Below are 23,577 nucleotides of genomic sequence, written 5' to 3'. Positions count from 1 at the left end.
GGTTTAAGAGCCTTTTGCTTTCTCCAACTCACAGATAAATCTCAATGTAGGAAAAGTGATGAAAGAAAAAGTTGTCAGACGACAGCCAAAAGCTTTATCTTCTATTTCACAGGGCTCTAGGTTTTGTGCTCATACCAAGGTGTGCATTTTTGTGTTTGTATCCAATGCAAAAGGTTTCTGAAAGGTAGCACTCCTGTAAACACTAGATGCATGGAGCTCATGATATGATCCTTTTGGTACAATTGAATATTCTGAATTGAAGTCCTAGAATAATACATCATTCTTCACTGTATTCTGCAGCACAAATATACAGCACGTTTGATCTTTAAATAGTCCATTGTCACAATATTGCAATTAAAACCCCTCTTTTAGTAATTAGCTATTGGTTAGTTAAAATGATAATAATTGTCTTTTGAGATAACCATATGTGTATCACAAACCACAGTTTGAGTTTTGGTTACATTGAAACCCATGGTCTAAAACAGGGGTCTGCAACCTGCGGCTCTGGAGCCACATGTGGCTCTTTTGCCCCACTGCAGTGGCTCCCTGTGGCTTTGACATTTTACATGAAAATGAATTATATATATATATATATATATATATATATATATATATATATATACATACATATATATCATCACTGCTTTAGGCCGACAGTGATTCTTGCATTCTCCTAAAGTAAAAATGCGTAGCCTACACACAGAATTGTATGTTCTATCAAGTTGTGATTAACTGAATGATCCTGAGTTAACACATTGTGTTTAATGCTCAAGCCCGGGGGTTGATTGCTGTATGTGGCCGAGGATAAAAAAGAAGGATTAACTCACACTGAAATGGACTAAAATAAATTTAAACTGTTTTTTTTACTTTTACTGCCTGCCACTATGTGTTTTATTTATTATCAAAAGAGGCTACTTTTTATTTTGTACATTTTCACAAACACAGGGAGGACTTAAGTAGGTCTGCATATATAGTTCTGTATTGCTACTCTATTTCTATGTTAGTTCTTCTATTTCATAAATTCACCAAAACATGGCATCATTGAAATGGAAATGCAAAGTTCAAGTACCTTATACTGTAAGCATAAGTAGCCCACTGCAGAGTTGCCACATCATGTGGAATTATAAATGAATGCTCATTGAGGCTGATTAATAATCTTGATAGGCTAATTTAGACTTTCTAGGCCGTGTTACCTTCATTATAAGACACAAATATGTTTTGCGGCTCCAGACATATTATTTTGGCGAGGGACGGGGGCAAAAATGGCTCTTTTGATCGTAAAGGTTGCTGACCCCTGGTCTAAAATAACTGCCCTCTGTCACTGCCACACCCTCTCCCTGTCTTTTCTCTTTTTAAGGTAAAAAGCCATTTGCAATCTGTGAGCGTAATTTTGATTACCCCATAAATCTTTTTTAAAACCCTGTGTCGCTCTGTCTTTCTCTTCCTCTATAGCTCGTACCTGCGGCAGCAACCTAAGGGGGCCCAGAGGGATCATAACTTCTCCTAACTACCCTGTTCAATATGAGAACAACGCACACTGTGTGTGGGTCATCGCCGCAATGGACTCTGGGAAGGTGAGCTCATTTTCATTATTTTATTTCCCCTTTGTTTCATCAGGCATTTCCATAAAAAAAGTCATTATAATCGGATGTAGAGGAAATAAACCTATACCTTGATTTTCTTCACATTGTCTGTAGTAATGAGATGCCAAGTTAACTTTTTGTTGCAACTTTTAATGTGTATTTTTGTTATTTTATGTCAAATATTCACCAGTCTATGTTGTTCCATTTTTAATTTCATCACTCAGTATTGGCAGTTTAAAATATTGCCCACAGTATTGGTGATGAAATCTTAAACTATTTTTCATTTAATTAGCTGGGATGTCAGCATAGTGATGAGAATATTATGAGACCTGTCTGCAAATGATCTACTCTGACTATTGAAGATTTTTTGCCAAGAGAGGCAAACTGTCCACAGGATGGATGCTGAGAATGTGTTTTTTATTTGAATATTTTTTTCTTTATTTGTTTTCATTTTCCAAAAATCTCAGATGTCAGCAGGTTTAACTGCATGACTGTGACGCATGACATTGCTGAGAAAATGTTAATATTGCATACACAGCCTCCCTGTGGTAAATAGAGATTAAAAAATGCAGTAGAGAGACAGAAGAGGTTAAAAGTTGTAAGGCAGACTAGAAACTATGCCAAAATGTACAAAAAATATTCTCTTATGTGGTCCAGAGTCGAGAAAGTTTAAGGGCTGTTGTTTTAGTCTTCCTTTTTTGTTATCCTGCTCACTGACTGAGTTCCATTGCTGAGCTCATGGTCAACACACCTCCCCAATTTTGTGAAGGCAACTTTGTGGTTGAGTCATTGTTATAGACATGAATAATTCATATACCTGCGGTTCAACATCTCGAGTTTCTCTACCTACAGTTTCTTTTGTGGTATTATCTTCATGTCTCGTCACATATCTTGTCTTTACTTCGACTCTCCTCTCCCAGCTCCTGTACTCCCTGCACTCCAATCTCTCACTTCCCTCTCCCCCGTACCCTCGGCTTGCCTCTCATTTTTTTCTTAACATCTATGTTCTTTATGCTCTACCCCTCTCTCCTCACCTCTCTCTCCCTCATCTACTCTGCTCAGCACTGCTCTCTTCCCATCTTTCTCTCATTTATCTTTCTCCTTCTATCATCTTCTTTCCTCCTTGCACTTTGATTTGTCTAAAATGTTAAGTTTGAAGATGGTGAGAGTGGAGAGAGGGAAGAGCAAAAAAGAGAGCAGGATGGCACAGAGCACATTGAAAACTACATAGAAAAAGAACGAAGGAAAGCATAGAGGTGATTAAAAATCGAGCACCCGGAAGAGAGAAGAGGCAAAAAGACTGAATGTCCAAGCAGGTACTTGACATGTGACATTGAAGGTTTCTCTAAAGATGCATGGAAATGGAGTCTACTTACCTTGCAGCCTCTGAGGGAGTAGGATAGAGACATTGTGAGATATAATTGAGGGGAGAGAACAAAAGAATAAAAGGTTGGAGAAAAAAGGGCTCTCACTTTTGTGGCTCTCTGACCTTGGAAGAGAGAAATCGCAACATATGATGACTAAGAACTTGAGTATATCTGTATAGATTTATTTCACCCACCTAGCTATGAGACTGGAATGACTTTGTATTTACTTTCCATTTTGGAGATTCTTTTCAAATCAACATCTGGGAGTCTGATTGGTCTGCATCTTAAGGCATTTCTATTGAAGTGACATTAGCTTTGCAGCCGTTGTTGCCTTTTCTTATTTTAAGTGTCTTACAAGAAATCACAGCTTTAGGTGAAAGGAAGTAATTGACATGGCTGCATTTGTAAAAGTTTCATCCTGACAAATGTAACACACATTATCAGTGATTTTGCACGGTGTCAGGTGACAGACGGAAAGCCATCCTCTGTGTGTGTGTGTGTGTGTGTGTTTGTGTGTGTGTGTGTGTGTGTTCCTCTGGGTTTAAAATAGAATACAATACAATAGAGTATAATAGATTCACATAGCCTTAGCTTTTGACAGATGGAATGGGTTTTATCTGCTCTGTGTACTGCCTGTGCATACTTGCGTGTGTGTGTGCATGTGTGTGTGTGTGTGTGTGTGTGTTGAAAATGCTTGAGGTTTTGAGAGCACTTTAAGAATGTGCTATAATGACAGATTATCAGCTACTACAGCTGCTGGCATTTGCAGAATGTCACTATCTACATACACAGAGGGAGAGACAAGGACAGAGACGAACAAGAGGATAAAGACAGTTATGGACTAGAAACGAATAGAATAGACTCTTAATGAATGACATTGAATACATTTAAATCTGTTCCATCCACAATACTGAGACGCTGGTGTACTGTAAACAGTTTATAGATTTTTAAAAAAAAATTGATTTTCTAATTTGCCCCATTAAACAGCTTTAGACTAAATAATTTGCAATCCTCTTTATTACAGCACTAAGTGGAATGATCCAGCATAGCATGATTCTACACATTAACATGTTCATTCTCATGTTCTGAATGCATGCTTTCGATCCACCTATCTAGCCAGAATGACGTGAATGTGTGGATCAATTCTGCTTACGCCAAAAGTGAGCTGTGTCCAGTGAGTTCCAAGGTTATTCAAACCAGATATGATGTGCACCCTCGGCATTGTTGACAAAAACAGCGAAAGGCAGCTAGCTCCTCTGTGTAATTCTATAAAGTGAAAGTAAGAAGAAAAAGCTACAATGTTGGGCCATAGATGCCTCTAGATTTGGACAATGTCTGTCTGTTCAATATTGTATAGCCTCTCTGGTGCAGGATTTTTGAGGCTGAAATTGATATTAATATATAGAAGTTTTGAACACATTTCTTTTTCTGATATAAATGTTTAACATCGATACAATTTTTTGATATGCAGCAGCTATGTCAGAATTATACTGTGAAACTGCAAGGCAGCTGACCAGTTCGTACGAGAGGCAGATCCTTGATTCTTCAGGTGATCACTCTGTTGTTGTGACTCCCGATCAAATCAGTAAAGTGTCTACCAGGCTTTAGCGCAACAATTCAAAGAGTTTCCCCAATGTCTTCATCCAAAATTTCAAGACTTGATTTAAATTAACAATGACAAGGTTAATCTACTTTTCTTTCAAAAATCTCCATGTCTAGGATTATCCCTACTGTCTATGAATATTCGTGAATATTCTTATTACTTGGTATTTTTATCTTCTGGACTTCAACTGAGCTTCAATTGTTGAGCTGTGAAGGGTCTGTTTTCTATCAGTAATCATCTCTTTGTGTAAACACCTTCCTTAAAGGCCCTTAACTTGTTATTTCACATACACATCTTCCTTAAGTTGCAGACACATGTATTCCCGCTTGAACATTGATCTTCAATCATGATTTAATGTGTGTATACAGGGAATGAGACAGATGATTAAACACACCTTCAAATTCTAAGTGTATGATTGTATGTGCTTTTTGTGGTCAGTCAGAGACAGTGTAAAGAGATTTGGAGAGAGAATAGATAGATAGAATAGAGATATTTAAAGAGAGCAAACAAGCATGAATTTAGATGAATAACATTAATCTTTGTGTACCCCATTCTTTTCTCTCTTTACATTTCTCCGATTCCATCTCAGACTCCTGCTCTGTCCCTCTTTGTCTACTCTCCTCTTCTTCATTCCCTCTCTCGCAGCCTCTGACTGACCATTATTCCAGATGACTTCTTTCATCAATAACATGTTATACCAAACTGAGACAGAGATGAATGTTTTCATCAAAGTTAGCGTGCCTTTTGTTCCTTCTTTGTGTAGCTTTACGTGCACAGGTTTCAATAGCCGATAACTAATTCTGGCTGGTTGTGTGTTGTTGTCACTCTGTTAAGTTCTGAATAAAAGCAGCACAATCAATATAGTTTGTAATGGTCTGACAGCCTGTCTGCAAAATGCTGCAAGTGTACTTCTATTCGTGTGTGTGTGCCTGTGTTATTTGTGTAAGCGTGTGCACAGGCATCTGGTTTTGTGTGATTTTATGAAAGTTGACTGTGTGTTTTCTGTCTGCCAACTTAATTGCTAACTGCCAGAGGTTGTGAAAAACATGTTGCAGGGTAAACTGTCAACTTTCAGGTAGTAGTGAGGAAAAACTCAGTCGCACAGCAGAAAAAAAGGACTAAGCAGTGTGTGTGTGATTGTGTGTCAGTCACTTGATTCATCAGTATCAAGCAGATAATTATTTTGTTCAAGTCTGAGCCATGCCTGACTGCTCACACACATACACCCTGAAACGCATCATCACACATGCCCATTAGGCCTCTAATCATTGCTGTCTTTTTCCTGATGAATACATATTAGTGTGTGTGTGTGAGTGTGTGTGTGAGAGAGACAGAGAGAGGTATTATGATATTGGATGTTGGGTCATTTTCATGCATGAATCATCATCATCATCATTTTAGTGCTGGCAGGACACATTCTGTGACGTTCTATCAGTTTCTGTTAAATTTTACTTGATACAGAAATTTAGGCCAATAAAGGCCTTCGCCAGAATATGGTAAAGTCCTGTCTGATTCTATGACAGTACATTGTTTTGTAACATGACTGCAGAATTGCTCAAGCTGTTACATGATGAAAACATAATGCCCAATATCCCGTGCATTATCATAATGGTATGAGCAGGGTGTCTGTTATAAAATATTGGTGCCCATCCACATGTCCTCAAAGATTTCAACATCTCCGACATATGGGAAAAATTCCTGTCAGATATTATCTATGTTTATTAAGCTTGAAAACAATTCATGGAGCCCGCTGATGCCATGCATCACCAAGCCAAAGCATCTATATTTGAGGGCCTGAGAATGAGACTCAAATATCAACTGTCTTCCTCCAGAATTACATACTCCACTTTTAGTACAACTGAAATCGTGCTTAGAGGAAATTATTCTCGATAGACATTATGAGCAAGGAGATTCAGATATGTCGGACTTCAACAGATTTTCTTGATGACAACAGTAATTACCAGATAATAGAAACCTTGCCACAACTTTGAAGATTTTTTTTAATTGATTTTTTTTAGCTAAAAGTTGCAGTTGCATGTTAGAATTGGCCACCTGTCGAAATCATACTTTAAACAACTCCAAACATAGCCGCTAACTGCTGCTAACTGTAGCTGTCATTAGCTAGTAAGCTCAGTTAACCATGCAGATAGTGTTTTTTTTGCTAACTCTGCCTCAACTGGGAGCTCAGAGCACGAAGGGGAGTGCTGTTGTTGTTTACGAAAATGGGAAGGGACTAGCTGGTTAGCATTCTAACTTCAATAGATATCTCTGCAACTGAATACATTGACATATTTGACAAAACATCAAAATTTTTTTTTAAAATTCTGTTAACAATTTAATTTTTTTTACATTTTAAACTAAAAGTTGCTGCAACTTTGGAAGATTTCAGCATTTTTTCAGAGAGCACAATGTTATCATTTCAGACCAAACAGGAGGCCAAAAACGAGTTGTAATAAACCCTACTTTCCCTCAATATCATGGGACTATAAATCTGAATTTATCCTCTGAGCTGCTACGTGTTACTTTGTGTTACTGTACGCTTAAGCTTGGACACTACCTACTGTATATTCTCTCAAACTGTTATGTCTTGTTGCAGTGGTAGGACTTAATTGCTGGTACAGCGAGATACTGTGTAATTTCTGGATCACTACAAATGATACAACATACACCTTGTAGCTCAGCGAGGGCATTGATCACATAGACTGAACAAAAGGCATCAGTAAAGTGCCGGGTAAATAACCATCAGTGTCCATGGTAATGGAAAGACATTCACCAATAGCTGCCTAATTAGCACATTATCTCAATTCAAGGCTTTTTGCTAGTCTGGCTTTTGACTGTAATTTGGCAGTCTGTCTGACCATAATTCACTGTATTAGCTCTCATTCATTCTCATTAGGCTCTCATTCCTGAACCTTACACCTCTCTACCAAAGGGGGCTGTCCACGATGATGCATGGATGTCCCAAAGTCATGCTTTATAGTTTTGTGCACTGGCTTCTTCTAATGGTGGTAATACATGAATTACATTTTATTTAAGAGCTGTAAGGTAATTCTGGCATAAAGCCTCAACCCACACTATTATTGCCAGGTAGCTTTCTGCTGTATCACAGTTTATAATTCAGTTTCCACAGAGCTGTCGCACAACTGTTGCTTAAACCCAGTTTGCAGTTTATTTTCCTAAACTGTCCAGCCAACAGGTCAACAGCACTCAAAGGTGCTGTAATGGCTCGACAAGGGAGTTATTTCAGCAGACAGCAACCGTTTGCTTTTTTACCACTTAAAGCAAAGGTCACCTCGGGGCAGGAATGCAACACATAAACATGGCACATCTGGGTACTTTGAGGGCACAGCCAACAGGCTAGCATCCGCACCAGTCTATTTTAAAATGGACTGGTACTTGATCTGTTCCCTGTTTCCACACGGAGAATCACTTGTCAGAACATATAACAACACAGAGACTCAACAATTACGCTAAAAAACATTGACATATAAAACCCAAGATGCTGTAATCACTGCAACTGCTGCACCCTTGAAACCATTATATCATAGTGCAGATGTAATGACCTTATTACATGCATCACCTGTGAGGAAATTACACTCTCATGGCCAGATTTCAAGCAATTCAGCCATTCTTTATTTTATCTTTTCATCTGTATGACCGTTTTTTTCCTATTTTCACTGAGCTGAGATCAAGTGGATGTGCTAACATCTTGATTACGTGCATTCATTCCCAGGATGTCAATCACTATGGTTAGATTTCTCAACCGTACATCACGTGCTTTATTTCCCTTTATGAGTTTCTTTTTTTTCTCCATCGCTTTTGTCTGAAGCAGAAAAAGTTCACCACGTTCTTCAATTAAAGAGAAAGGTGTTTAGATCTGAGGGAGGCGCATTGGCTCTGGACAGACAGACCTGGGGACAATTAGCTGACCCAGACTTCTATCTATTGTTTTAATTTTCTCCCTGTGCTGTTCTGAGTTTCCCCTTTAGTGATCCTGTTTCCTCACACAGTCCAACGACATGCAGGTCAGGTAGACTGTAAATGAGTGATCTCATATCTGTCAGCCCTGTGATTGCCCGGCCATCTGTCTAGGTCGCTCTCTGCCCTCTGGTCAGCGCACACTGAGACAGACTCTGTACCTCAGGACCGTGAAAAACAATAAACATGTAAAGAAAAGCAATGAATGTTTGCCGAGGCCTTTACACAATGAGCGCAGCAAATTCACAACTCGATTTATTTTAATGAGAGCCTGGCAATAGACAATGGGAACCACCCACATAACAATTTGTACAACAGACATAACTTCTGAAACATTTTATGACTCTAGAAATCACAGTCTGTCTACTACAACTAATGAGTTGACCCTACAGCTAAACTTCTCCAGTAGCTCATATACTCAACTGTAGTGGACTGCATAGGGCTATGGCATTGGAACCCGTACTGGCCACCAGCTTGTAAAGGCTTTTAACTGCTCATCTAAATGAACTGTTAGGAATGTAAGAGCAGTGGCTATTTATGCATCCTGCTGTTGTGTTTTCCCCTCATTGCCCAGCTGCGTGGTGTGTATCCATCGTAAAATTCACTGTAGCTGCAAGATGCAGCGCACTGTAAAAATTATTTATAACGCTCTCTTGAGCTGCAATGAGGAGCAAAATGCTTAAGATAGTCTGATTAGATTTGTGATGACATGCTCATAAGAAATTGACTTTAGAATGAAAAAAATACATGTTTATATGTTAATAAGAGTACTCTGATTATTTATCAATTACAGGCATTATGTTTTCTGTGACTGATTGAATTGTGAAAAGAACTTTCTCAGGCATGAAAAGTGTGCTTTGGGTCATGTCCTCAAGCCGGATTTTGTGTTATTCTACTTGTTTAATTGGCTGAAAGGCTAAAAGTAATGTATTGGAAAACGGCCTCAAACTGCCTTTGTGGCAACTCACCAATGACTCAACATAGCTGCATAATCTCAGCAAGGGAATTCTCCTGCACTCTGTTTTCAGGACAGCTGTACCCTGCCTGTACTACTTCTGACAGGGGGTCACCTCAGTACATAGTTTCAACTTTTTCTTGACAGTTTATTTTTGACTCAGGGTAGTAGAGATGCATTCACGTTCAAGTGACATAATACAGCTCTCTTAAATCCAAGTCCTGTTGGGCCTAGAGCAGAATAGAGTTTGTCAATCCTGACTCCACCCCTGTCAAGATCTTTTTTCTTTTCTTTTCTTTTCTTTTAATTAACAGCATTGTGTTATTAGGCGTGGTCTTCTCAATCAATGTGGATGGGAAGTGACAATATTGATGAAACAAGTGTTCCAACAGAATTATTTTGCCTCACTTATCAGCCTCGTTTGCTCAATCTTAGACCTTCCAAGTTTGTAGTCATCAGTCGAGCTCAGTTTACTGATGTCATTTCTGGGCACTTCAGTGTTTAAATTATTTAACCTCTCTCGTCATTTGGCGTTGCCAACTTGTAAAAATGCGCAATCTAGCTTCAAAATATTGGATTTTCCATTTTGATTTCACTTCTATCATGCTCAGAAATTTGGGCCTTGAATGAATTGGTGACTGAATTGCACACATACATTCTCTTACTATACACCATCACTGCCAGGCACAATTTGTAAACACACTTTTTTTGTTGGAAAATAATGTACAAATGTGCCATTCTGTCATCTCAAAAGCTGTACTAGGTAAATGCCCTAACTTTATTAAAGATGCAATTTGTTTTGCCATAATTGTTACATTTACAGTGGGTCAGTTGAGAGGTCGATCAAATCCAGAGTGAAAATACTGGCTGTGGTGTTCTTTTCGAAATCACTGTGACGTGAGGAAAATAGCCTGTTTGTTGTACTTTTGTTGGGTGTGATAGTAATAAGGAGGTTGGTGTTACTGCCACTGGGATGGAAAACCTATACTCTTGTGTACTACCCTTGGCAGGGGTCATCTCAGCTTATTCTGTAGTTGAAATGGCTGACTGAACATAATTCATTAGAAGTGCGCCAAGTGTTGACATTTTAACAGGGCCCAAATCAAATCTTATTTTTTAGAAGAACCTCTGGGCCGCACAACAGCATAGCACAGGTATGGTAGAAACACTACCCCCTGACCATGGAGAGGACCCAAGTGTAAATAACTGTAAAAGAAGAACCTGATGATAGAAGACAATAACCAGAGACTAACCAAAATACTATAGAGAATCATCTGATCCTTAATTTCTTTGAGCAGGAAGATGGATTTATATTTATGTGCTAATTTCTTCCCACCGTTGCTGCCCAGCAGTGACTCAGCATTGCTGCAGCCTCTGCTCAACAAGGGAATTCAGGAACTAGTCCATCCAATTATGGCGGTGTGTTCTCCTGCACTACTCTGACGTGAGGTCACAACAGTGAGGGCAAGATCTGAAGGCATAATGTAGTTTTCCAGTTTCAAGATTTTTTTTTTCTGGGGCAGTGGAGAGTGCATCTCGGGGCAGGCATGCAACCTATTATTTTTCTTCATTACTGTTCACATAATCGCAATGGGTACAGTTTGCGCTGCATGTAGTTTTTATAAGAGTGTTGACTGACACTGACCAGCAAAAAAGTATGTCTTTATTGTTTGACTTGAGTGGCAACACATATTTTCTGAGAATTTAGGGTGAGAGTATAAGAGAAATACCACCATCAGTTTCACTCAGCTGTGAGCGTTAGGAGACCCTAAAATTCACGGCACTACGATTTTTACTGGCTGACTGACTGAAAGTATTTCAGTGCAGGTTTAGATTATACACTGCTCTCAATATTTAAATAGCCTATTGAGCTGCTTTTAGTTGCTCTGCTGCTTGCTAGTGCTTATCCCTTCAAACAGCGTCCACCATTAAACAGAAACACTGCTTTTTTTTTTCTTTTTCTGATCTTGGACCTGTATGGTACCAAATTTGAATATAAGAAACTCCTGAAATACTGGTGAGTACTACAGAAACTAAATCAAAATAATGTGATGAAATCAAAATAACAAATACAGAACTGGAGTACTTAAACTAAAGGCAAAATTGTGTTAATTGGCAACACTGTTAGTCTGAAAATTTGTAAAGACCTTGATTACACTTTTTTGTTATTTATTCTTTCTGTCTTAGTTATTTCCTTTCTTTCTTTCTTTCTTTCTTTCTTTCTTTCTTTCTTTCTTTCTTTCTTTCTTTCTTTCTTTCTTTCTTTCTTTGCTTTAGACAATAAAGAAGCCAATCTAATGTAGTTTGGAGTTGCAGGCTGCTCTTAATGTCTTTCTAAATGGGCCTATTTGGATCTATTGAAGAGCACTGAGCTTCTTGCTAATGACCTTAGTGTGATAACGCTTCAGTTCCTTCCTCTAAGTCTGCTGATACTATGCAATCTGCCTTGACTGTCTAGGCACACACATACACACAAACATATAAATAAAGACAGAAACACAGAGGCACAAAAATCCAAACTGTGTTCACACGTTCAATGAAACAGGTGTGACTGAGCATCATTCTGCTTCTGTTGTTAAGACAGATATACCTAAGAAGATCAGCTCCTATATTTGGACACAAAAGCAGTTTCTGTTTCTGCTTCTGTTCTGCTTCACTCCCTTTCTTTATGACCACAAGCTGCTCTGCAATCTTAACAGCAACCTTAACATCTCATACACAACATATAGGCTGCAACAACAGCTCATTTTTTACTCTTCTTGGTTCGAATGTTATGTTTCACCTGGAAAGCCCAACTAATATCACAGTCGTCCATTGTGCAGTTGAAAACCAGGCTTAAGTGTTTTTCAAATGTATTCATATTCTTTTATGATTGAAAGGAATACACACAATTTGCATTAGTGATGTCCTTAAATCTCCAAGCCTCTGAATGGACAGGTGCTGTTCACAGGTTTAATCCAAAAATACAAAATATATATTTCTCCCTTTTGAGTATGGATTCTATTAGGAAAAGAAAGCACTGGACGTGCAATTTACAGACAAGATGTGTAAGCTGTAGCAGAAAATTGCTTGAAAATGTGTGTGTGCCTGTAAATGTGTATTTCTGTTCATGCACATGTAGTAACTGACTGGCAGTCTTTAACTGTCTTTTAAAAAAATTATCACACTAATACCTTGACTGATGTTTGACAGCCAAAAAATGGCTTCTGTATCCACCATAATACCCAGGTATTTGATGTAATCAGCACTATTACTGAAGGATAATATACTTTTGTCCTGAGAAAATTGTTAAGAAATGTCTAAAGATTTTAAAAGTGAAGAAGTGAATGTATCTTTAAAGAAACCACAGAAACCCATATCTTTAGTGCAAAAGATAAAACAAAAACACAAAAAGCACAATGGTTTATTAATGCTCCCTGTGATTTGTTGTTAGCCAGGAGTTAATACCTCACAATGTTGTTTTGCATCTTTTTCCCATTATTTGTAGCCATTTTGGAAAGACTAAAGATTGCCAGAGGCTACAACATTCAGTGTACAGTATAATAAGATAGTAAAATTCTTTGAACAAGAATGACTCTCATATTTATTGAGGTGCATTTTGAATATAAGTTATTGATGTAAAAAATAAGCATGTTTGTTTCTTTTACATATTAGCCTGTTTGGATATCAGTTGTAGAGGTTGTGTAAGTGTGTGTGCATGGATGCATTGCATATGAATACAGATTTATACAGTTATACGTGCCTTCTTTGCCATTCCTATCATTATGGCAGTTAATCCCTCAGATAGCTCCATATCCTTTTACATTATTTGAACATTTGCTCGCCATTTTTATTTTTGACAAAGCACGGCCAACGGCTTAGCTATGCATTGCTGATTCTGGCGTGTTGAAATGATTTCTACATCCTTATCACCTGCGGTAACATTTTTCTTCACTGTAGCGTGATTTGCTGTGTGATGGATTCTCATCCACAATATCACATGCTCATGGTTCATTTTAGTCCTCTAATACACCAGAAAGTCACTGTTTGGGACCAGCTCCTTTCTCTTATATTTTCTGAACGCAGCAAAGGGTCTGCCGTCACCCATTCTGTCAGGGATATGATCTACAGCTAATAAATAATGGACAAGCAGCAAATAATAGAATACCAGTATTACGGCATTTTAGAGGGCACAGTAGATTGATGATGCGGTGCTGTATGCATGCAACTACAGCCATGAACGTGCCTGTGAGTAAGGCATTTAACACTCAATTTCAACAGCAGGAGGGTGTTTGCAGGGTGCAGTGTGCATAGCTCCCAGAGGTGATTTGTGAAACTTTAAATGTAAAGGAGCATGTTGTCAAATAAAAGCAACTACTTTCAGAGTTTTGTTGTTTTGCTTTGCTCCCTTTCATTAAATATGGACTATTTTGAAAAACTAATATGTCACTGTCAAATTAATTGCCATAGCTTTGGCATAGCAGCTTTAATTAAGTATGATCATGGTCACAGCCAAGAACACTAGATGTCTCTCTCTCGTGCTTGTTTTGTCATTAGTAAACCAAGATTTTACAGTAGAATATTTCCTCCCACATTTGTTGTCTCCTGCTACAAAGAGGACATGGCTCCGCCTTTATCATCGCTTTTACTCTTTTAACTTATTAATTTATTTTTATGTTTTATAAACAGGATGACTTGTGTGCTCTCTCCATTGTATGAGTCATTTCACATTCTCTGATACTAGAGGTCCCCTAGAAATCCTGGGTTTGATGATACTATCAGTTTTCAAATATATATTTTTTTATGTTGTTTTTGAAGATTGAATGCGTATGCAGATTCAAAGTACTGAAGGATATAGTGCTATGTGAGTGCAACACAAGTGTTCCACTCATAAAGTTGAGCACTTTACTGTGTAGATATTTTAAACTTTAGGATTGTTTGGACTGGGATAATAAAAGTCTGGTTCCGAATTTCTCCTCGAAATGATTTTCTTCGTATTTGATTAGAACAGTCACAAGGTCCTGATGAGACACTGTCTCAGAAGCTGTTAGTCTTTTCAAAAGATCTTAATTGTTTACATAATAAAACTTTATAATAGATGTTTTTATCTTCATTAATATGAAACCAATAACATCATACTACACTTTGATCGCTCTACAGGCAGTGAAACAGAACTCTCATTTCAATACTATATATACATTTGAACTGTAAGGATGAAAACAAACGGAGATCAATCCTGCAGGAATTGATAACAAATCTCTGACTTTGCATTTGTCTGTATTCTTACGTTTTCTTGTGTTCCGTGCTTAAAACAGTTTTAATGTTTTCTTTTTATTGTTTTGTTTTTCTAGGTGATAAAGCTGTCATTTGAGGAGTTTGACCTGGAAAGAGGATATGACACATTAACTGTGGGAGATGGAGGGAAGATTGGTGACACTCGGAGGGTACTCTACGTGTAAGCACCACTTAATGTATATGTTCTGGCCTGTACTATTGACAATATTGATATGCAACACTAGGTGAGGTGGAAACCTGGAGACACATGGATGCAAACTGGCAGATACACATTATGCAGTCTACTGTATTTTGGATAACTTTATCACTTTATGAAGTTTTGATGGTACACTAAACTGCATGGGGTACAAAAACAGTGTTGTATATCAATCATTGACTAGGACATCTGAGTATGTATATGTTATTTAAGGTATGTAAATAATTAAAATATACTTTAATTCAATAGAAATAGAAAGTTATAAACCAGTAATGCTTATCAACAATTTTTGTTAATGTGTATGTTTTCTTCTGTTTAATGTGCGTGTGTGTGTGTAGTCTAACTGGCTCCAGTGTCCCTGACCTCATCGTCAGCTTATCCAATCAGATGTGGCTACACCTGCAGTCTGACGACACAATCGGTTCTGCAGGGTTCAAGGCTGTCTATGAAGGTATGGGCTCATTTCCAATGAATACAACAGTTTTCACTCAAAGTTTTCAGCCACTTCACTTTCTCTCTCCTTCTCTTTGTCTCTGAAACACACACACGCACACACAGATATATGCTCACATAATGGAGTGTGAAAGTCATGCCGCTGCTGATGTGGTGATTCAGTAGTAAACACAACTGTTGGTTGTCCGCCCTTGTCTATACATGTGAGTGTGTGTGCGACTGTGCATTGCGAGAAGGTAATAAATGAATTATGAGTCAATCAGTCGATCGTTTTGCTTGGTTATTTTTCATATTATGCCAAAGCTGACACTGATAGAGAGATAAAGATGGTGACAGTCACAGTGAGTGAAGGTGAGAGGGAGAGATATAGATGTTCCTCTAAATACTTATTATTTGGAACAATCCATTTATTATATTTATATATTTGATTACATACTGCATCTTACCATGCCCATGCAGCTCTTTAAATCGATTTGAGCCAAATGTGAGTGAACTAAATTGAATTCACTTGAGACAAAGCGGTGAGACAGGTAGAGAGAGAGAGGTAATTTGATAAATGTAGAGACAGAGGAAGAGGGACAACAAGAAATTGACAGAGTGGGACAGAAGGAGACCAAATGACAAATTGAGTGAGAAGAAATAAACTGTCTCAGAGAGACCGAGAGCGTGCAAGAGAGCAAGAGAGAAAGGGATGAAGGTTGCACTCTTGGTTTTGCTTAGCTATTGATTCAATGATGTTGCTGACAGTGTTGTCCAGGGTCAGTTACTGTTCAAGGGAAGCAGCATAGTTTAGCTACAGAAAGGTGTGTGTGTATGTGAGTATGTATGCACGCAATTGCATGCATGCAGCTCTAACTGTAAACAGCTGATGTTCAACATCATGTTTCTTTGGTTCAACAGGAGGCTAAGATGGTGCTTAACAACAGCAAGGGTCTTTTTCCTGTACACAACTTGGCTTAAGTGGTCAGAAACACTGAACTTTAGCTACTACCTACCTCTGATACCGTACATTTCAGGACACATACACGACAAATATGACAATGTGAAAGTGACAAAGAAAGACAGAAACAAACAAACAATTGGTACTTAATGACCTCTAGATGATCTTGTAGTTTCAGTTTTTCCCCCAGGATAACTGAACAACTGCCTGTGGTGTGTTTTATGTGTGTGTGTGTGTGTGTCCTTGCATGTGATGCTGTCACATTGTATATTGTCACCATGTTAACCACTCTGATCTGTGTTACCCCCTGAGTGCTCTTAGGTTTTCAGCCCTGCAGGGAAACCCAACACGTGTGTGTGTGTGTGTGTGCGTGCGCGCGTGCGCGTGTGTGTGTAGCTGTCTTGTTTTTGAATGCTGTCATGTTACACTTGTTAACCACTGCAGCTCTGTGTGTGTGTGTGTGTGTGTGTGTGTGTGTGTGTGTGTGTGTGTGTGTGTGTGTGCACTTGAGGAAAGGAGAGAGTGAGTTAATATTATAAATGCAAACACAACCCATTATGATAATTGAAGCTTTCAGTGAAATCCTGCTGCCAAGTTGTCAGGCTGATGGCAATCGGTTGTGAAAAAGTAACGATGTAAATAATGTTTTTTTGTTGTTGTTTTTTTTTTTTTACTCAAAAGAATAACAAATTAGCATTAAATGTCTTGAAGATTATTCTATACAATTATCAGTATCAGTATGCAAGAGCAGTGCATCCTGATACCATCCTTATAGCTTTATTGCAGATTTAAAACCTTTATTTTGACTCGACTTTGCAAAAGTCAACCTCTAAACACAGTGATTGCTGTTTCACACCTTCAGTAATCTCTAGTTTTACACAAGCAGTTGGATAAACAAAAAAAACAACAAAAAAAAGTTTTCTGAACCCTTTCAGCATGAAGCTGTGTCACCATGTGATGATGTAACTTTATTTATAATATGAAGCTGAATTGCTTTCATTGACTTAACTTACACAGCATCTACAAACTTCAGTACAGTAGGTGGTGAAAAGTTGGTTTGCTGTCCAACAATAAGTACAGAAGAGAAGAAGAAGAAGGAGGAGGAGAAGATGAAGAACAAGCGTAGCAGGCTGTCGTTGTGCTCATCATACGTCAAACTGCTGCACCTGGGTAGAGCCACACAGTGTAGACGAGAGAGCCAAACATGCCATCTCTGCTGTGGACGTTTTTTTTTTTCACAGTTTCAGAGCAAGACAAGATGGTTGTATTTTGCCATACATGTTCCACAAGGGTTCAGAGAGGAGAGTTACATCACAACAAATGTTTTTAGAGCTATGGAATATTAAATCATTCAACTTTGACCACTACATCTTAGCTTTCCTCACCTCCAGGTGTGCAAAAGTTCAAGAACTTCTTTTGAAATATAAAGAATGTAAAATAATCAGTTAACTTATTGCTATCGGCCAGGAGAAGCAGGTAATTATTGGTTATTGGTATCAACTGGGAAAAAAATCCATATTCGGCATCCCTTTAGATTACTTTCTATTATATGTGACTGTTGACTTAAAGAATGATACAATGCACTTTAAAACTTCAAACTTCGAAAGAAAGGAAAGAAAAAAATGACAGAAAAGAATCAAGAGAAAGAACAAACTAAAAAAAGACAAAGAATGACTGAGGGAGGCAGTTACCATAATGACAGACTTACCAGGGGCTCAAGATCGCTGATATCCATCCTGACACTCGTCAGCTGTGTAACAGCTAGCTGTGGGCCACACACGCACACAGGCGCACACACACACACACTCAATCCTGTCACTTCTTTGAGTATTCTATTCTTGTTGGGCATACCTCCCTCCCAACCGATAGTAAAAGTGTAGCACCACACACAGACACACTCAATCCTGCCACTTCTTTAAGTATTTTATTCTTGTGGGGCATACCTCCCTCCCAACAGATAGTAAAAGTGTAGAATACACACACACACACACACACACACACACACACACACACACACACACACACACACACACACATATTGCTCACCTTGAGATGTATTTGCCCAAAGCGAATCCAGGAGCATGGTGGAGCATGTGTTACAAGATGACAGACGTCTGGTAGAATGTCAAATTTTAAAGGAGGCGAGCAAGGGAAGAGCAGTGGATATGAACAAGCTGTCATTAAGGGAAGAAGGGGATAAAAAAATATGGGTGACAAAATCGATGGAGTATGATTGCAGACCAGTTTGGCAGTACTGCTAATGTGACACTCATGCCAATAAAGCACAGCGTATTGAATCAGATTGAGAGAGTGGGAGCGATAAGAAGAAAGTAGAGCACAGTGGGAGAGAAGAGACAGTTAAGGGAAGCAGTCTTATTTTATACAATGTCACAAACATCAGTGTTGCTCTCTTCGATTTTAACCTCCTGCTGGCTACAAGAGCACACATGGATCAGTGTGTGTTTCCTACCTGTGTGCCTCCACTTGTTGTTTTGCTTTTCACAATTAAAGCTGAATTACACTACAATTACCTTGATGACAATTATCTGTGAGACGGGAAACAATAAAATGAATAGCTCATAGGCTGGGTTTCATTTCTTATCAAAGCAATTTAAAATAATAGACTCTAGACATGTTTATTTATTTATTTTGTGCTTCTTCACACAGACTATGTTAACATTGCTGCTAGTCTTTCATTTACAATTTTGCTGCTTTTATAATTTGTCAACTTCTGACAATCCTGACTGCTGTCAGCTCTCTGCCATAAACAGTAGCATTAATTTTAGATATGGCTCCTCTCAACTCCCATTTGGTTTGTGGGTCCCCGCTGAGTGGACAGTCTATGGAAAGATCTGTTTGCAATCTGCAGACTCATTCAAATATACACCGACATTAATAACAACCCTAACAATATATCTCTCTCTACATATGGTATGTCTTTGCACGGGCAGGCTTTGTAGAGCTCACAAGTTGCAGATAGATCTTCTTTGGCCCCTTTGCATGGATCAATATCAGATTCAAAATTCTGCTGCCTACTGCTTTTATTTGACATTTTTCCTGATGGTCCAAAGAAGAAGAGAAAGTCCAAAAATGGTTGAAAAAGGTGACAAGGATGTATAATTGGCCACCTTTGGAATCTAAAATATGTATGAGAATAAACACAGCTTCATCACTATAAACACCACATGCAGAATGCTCAGATATTCATATCTAAAAATCAGTGTATGCATGTTATTGCCATTTAGCCCCACCTCACAAACAACATCACACAATGCCTAATCTGAATGTCACCATGTCATAGGTTGACATTGATAATCAGCATAAAAACATGGCTGTCTGCACCTCATGTGTGTCACAGAGATCGAACGAGGAGGTTGTGGTGATCCCGGGGTGCCAGCGTTTGGTCGGCGTAGCGGTGATCGCTTTCAACACGGTGACGTGCTGACCTTCTTTTGCCAGTCTGCCTTTGAACTAGTGGGAGAGAAGACTATCACATGCCAGCATAATAACCAGTGGTCTGGCAATAAACCCAGTTGTATCTGTAAGTACACATTTATATGTTTATATATTTTTAATGTGTGTTTGATGTTTTTCTGTTTGCCTTTTAAAATTACTTTTGTATTATCTTTCTTTTTTCCTTCTTACTCAGTGCTATATCTATCTGTCTGTGCCTTTCTGGTTGCATTTGTGCCTAATTACTTATCAACTTAATCTTCCTTCCTTCCTGCCTTTCCTCCTTTGTTCCTTCCTGTTTGTAGTCTCATGCTTCTTCAACTTCACGGCTCCATCAGGGACTATATTGTCCCCAAACTACCCAGAGGAGTATGGAAACAACCTGAACTGTGTGTGGTTGATTATCTCTGAACCGGGGAGCCGCATTCATCTTCTGTTCTCCGACTTTGACCTGGAGCCACAGTTCGACTGGTTGGTGGTCAAAGATGAAGGTAATTATATCTTAATATTTCACCACATTTTTGAAAATGTAGTTTCTAAATGAAGACCTCGGGATATGGATATGCAAATTATGTATCTCTTAAAAGTAAAAGTAAAATTAAAGAGAATTTTGGATTGAATTTTCTGGTTGGCTGGCTGGCTAGATGGATGGATGGGTGGATGGATGGATGCAATGTTTTGTTATTGTTTTTCACTTTTCCACGACACGCAGAACACAGGGCAATTATCGGTAGATCGCTGTTCCCCATTGCAATAAAGGTTATTGATTTCGACTGAATCATACAAAGCCCTGGTTTGACTGGCTGGTCATTAAAGATGAAGTTATGTTTAATTGACTGGCTGTAAACCTGTCGCTCTGCAGGGATGTTATTTTGAAGCTGCGTGTTGAAAAATGCAGGGCAATTAGGGCTCTTGCACTGGGCAAACTGATATTGAAGTTGTTGCTTCAAAGGCCTTTAGTTGCTGTCACGTGGAAAACACAGTGTGAGTCTTCTTTTCAGAAATTGAGACAAAAATAGTGAATCTGTAACAGACATCTCTTGCAATGAATTACGATTTTCAAATCTTGTGATATTTATTGTCTAAAAGATCTGTTTGTAAAATTCATATTCAGATTACAAAAGTAAGGTGAAAACTGCAAGTGCGGTTCAGTGACATAAGAAATATTGCCCCAAAAACCTTGCAAATTTTCAAATAAAGTTAAAAAAAAAAAGAATTATAAGTCAAGTGATAGCCACAACTGTATTTATTTAAGTGACAAAGTATGACAACAAGAGTTTTGCTGGTTAGTGACCAGGAACTATAATTCAGGATAAATAGGATGTAGCATAAAGGGACTTAAACTCAGTATATGTATAAGTGTGGGCAGTTAACACTCTGCTCTTTAGAATCACAAAATATATTTATGAATCAATTTCAACTTAAAGGGTGCACTACACTTCTCAACAGAGCAACAGATTAGAAAATCAGTTTAAAACTCAAAAACAAAACTCAGCACTGCAATGATAGTTAAATTAAAAAATGTTTTTTTAAAAAGCACATTTAGAGAGTTATTTGAATATGCAGAGGTAACAACATATAACCAAATCAATTCTCGAGTGTTGCTCATTCATCACTGATTGATTTGCATTGTCTAGTGTTCTGTCCTTATGTCACACATTTGAATATAAAACATTTGGATCCTTATTATCAACAGTTTTGCAGTCACACAGCCACTGTGGTGATCCAAAGTCCACTCTAATGCGTTTAAAAATGCACACATAATCAAAAGAGTTGCTTTAGTCCAGGAAAAAATAAATCTCATCCCACTGCAATAAGATAAAAGTTTCTCTGCATTAGAAAAATACCCACAAGCTCTTCCATTCAGCAAAGATAAATGTGACCTTGACACTCATGACTTTCATTTCTTTTTATTCCTGCATAATACGACATTGAAATACAAACAATTGACAAGCAAAAGTGAACAGAGCAACCACGGTAATAACACAAAAATCTCCAGATCTGGGATACAGTAGCATGAAATCCAGCCCAATAAAATCTGATAAAACTACAAGATACGCTTCTGAACACAATTCATAGTAAATGGTTAACATAATCATAAAGCCATTGTTGTCATCTAATATAAAAGAACATAGTGATAGACTGTTACAAAAGGCTTTTCTCTAAATCTCTCCCCTTAGATGAGACAACGCAAGGACTATGTCACTCTTTGAGCTATTGTCACGTTGATTTTCTTTCCACTCCTGGTCTCTTGCCTATCAATGCTTAGTTAATGAGTACGTGAAAGAGCTTTTGGATTGCTGGAGAACAAAGAGACTGGCACTTTGCAACTCAGTCGCTGTGTAGGATAATTGAGTCTAAATGCATGGGTTCCAAACCTCTAAGTCAAGGAGAAAATAAAAAGAAAACTTTCTGTGCGAGTGTTAGTGAAGAATTTCACTAGTTGAATTACTGAAGCTCCTTTTCTGTCCCTTGCAGGGTTGTCAACTCACACCCCTTTTTTCCGCACCTTTTGTAGTTAGAATCACAAAGGATTTTTAATATTAATTTCAATAGAGTGAGTGTGCTTAACAGTGTAATCTAAAAAACATACTGAAGTGGATCATACTGACTGTTCTCTGTCATGTTTAAAGGATTGCATCTTGCCTTTTGAAGAGGTAGGTCTCACTGTGGGATTGCATATGTCGCAGCACATAAACAAGTGCATACAACAGCAACTTAATTCAACTTTTACACCTTTGCTCTGTATGTGAATGTATTACCAAGAGCGCAATTAGAGTCAGATTTTGAAAAAAACATGATTGTGGATGCCAGATGGTGAGTTTGAGCATCACTAAAATGACAGAGGTCCTTGAATTTTTGAGAGTGGCGTCCTCAAAGGTAATCAATAAACAGACCAGAACACGAGACGAACACATCAAACCATTTGCCATGTGGGTAGATGGCCCTTAGCGGATGAATGCAGGAAATGTCAGGTGGGATAAGGCCATAATGAATAATCACCAGCGCTGCTTCTTCTACCCATGCAAACCTGCAGGTGTTTTCTGATGAATCACATTTCCTGCTGCAACACCAATCTGCTAGACTCCTGGTGGGCCATCAACAACAACAAGCATTGTGTTAGTGCTGGCAGTGAGCTGAAGTCGTGCATGCCAATAGCTCACATGTATAATCACCAATCACACTCAAAATACATTTCCAATCACATTCAATCAACACAATAAGGTGGTTTTTATAATCTCACAATCTTTCTCACTTACTCTCGATCATTATGGCACTGCTGCTGGTAGATAATCTGTTTATTTCTACCTGCTACAAACTGCTGTTACTGGCTGTGGGGATTGATTTCTCCATCAACCACCTCAGCCTCCTCCTGTTTCATTGTCTTATTACCATATGTGGGGATGGCATTTCTTTCCTTGTACATTATGTATACTCCATATCTCACTGATATGGGCCTGCTGGGTTCTGTTCTGTGCAGCCCTTTCGGGTTTTATTGCGCTCCCCGCTGACTCTGTCGCTGCCGGTTGGATCACTGGGGAGCACCCTCAAGAGCAGAGTGTATTCTGCCAAACAAAAGTGTATAACCATTTGTTGCAGTAAATGGTCCTATGCTGTGACACAAATGTCTCAGACAGAAATGAGGTGATGCATGGTTTCAGCTGTGCAGGCCAGTGGGGAAGGTGTAATGGTTTCCAGGCCATTCAGTTGGTATACGGTGGGATTTTTAATGGCTACAGAGCAATGCTGTAATGCCAGAGCACACCTTAACATA

At 38.5% G+C, this 23,577-nt stretch overlaps 1 protein-coding gene across 1 annotated transcript in view; it reads left to right on the top strand.

Moving 5' to 3' along the window:
* csmd1a (CUB and Sushi multiple domains 1a) overlaps positions 1-23,577 on the top strand; it is a 297,982-nt gene that overhangs the window by 142,596 nt on the left and 131,809 nt on the right. Inside the window, exons 10-14 of the mRNA XM_073463855.1 lie at positions 1,453-1,574; positions 14,817-14,920; positions 15,295-15,407; positions 19,708-19,890; positions 20,108-20,293. Coding sequence (XP_073319956.1) covers positions 1,453-1,574; positions 14,817-14,920; positions 15,295-15,407; positions 19,708-19,890; positions 20,108-20,293 — 708 coding nt within the window. The remainder of the gene's footprint in view (positions 1-1,452; positions 1,575-14,816; positions 14,921-15,294; positions 15,408-19,707; positions 19,891-20,107; positions 20,294-23,577) is intronic.

Source organism: Pagrus major, chromosome 4 (genome assembly GCF_040436345.1).
Source record: "Pagrus major chromosome 4, Pma_NU_1.0".
Classification (NCBI taxonomy): domain Eukaryota; kingdom Metazoa; phylum Chordata; class Actinopteri; order Spariformes; family Sparidae; genus Pagrus; species Pagrus major.
This window is presented reverse-complemented; position numbering and strand designations above follow the sequence as displayed.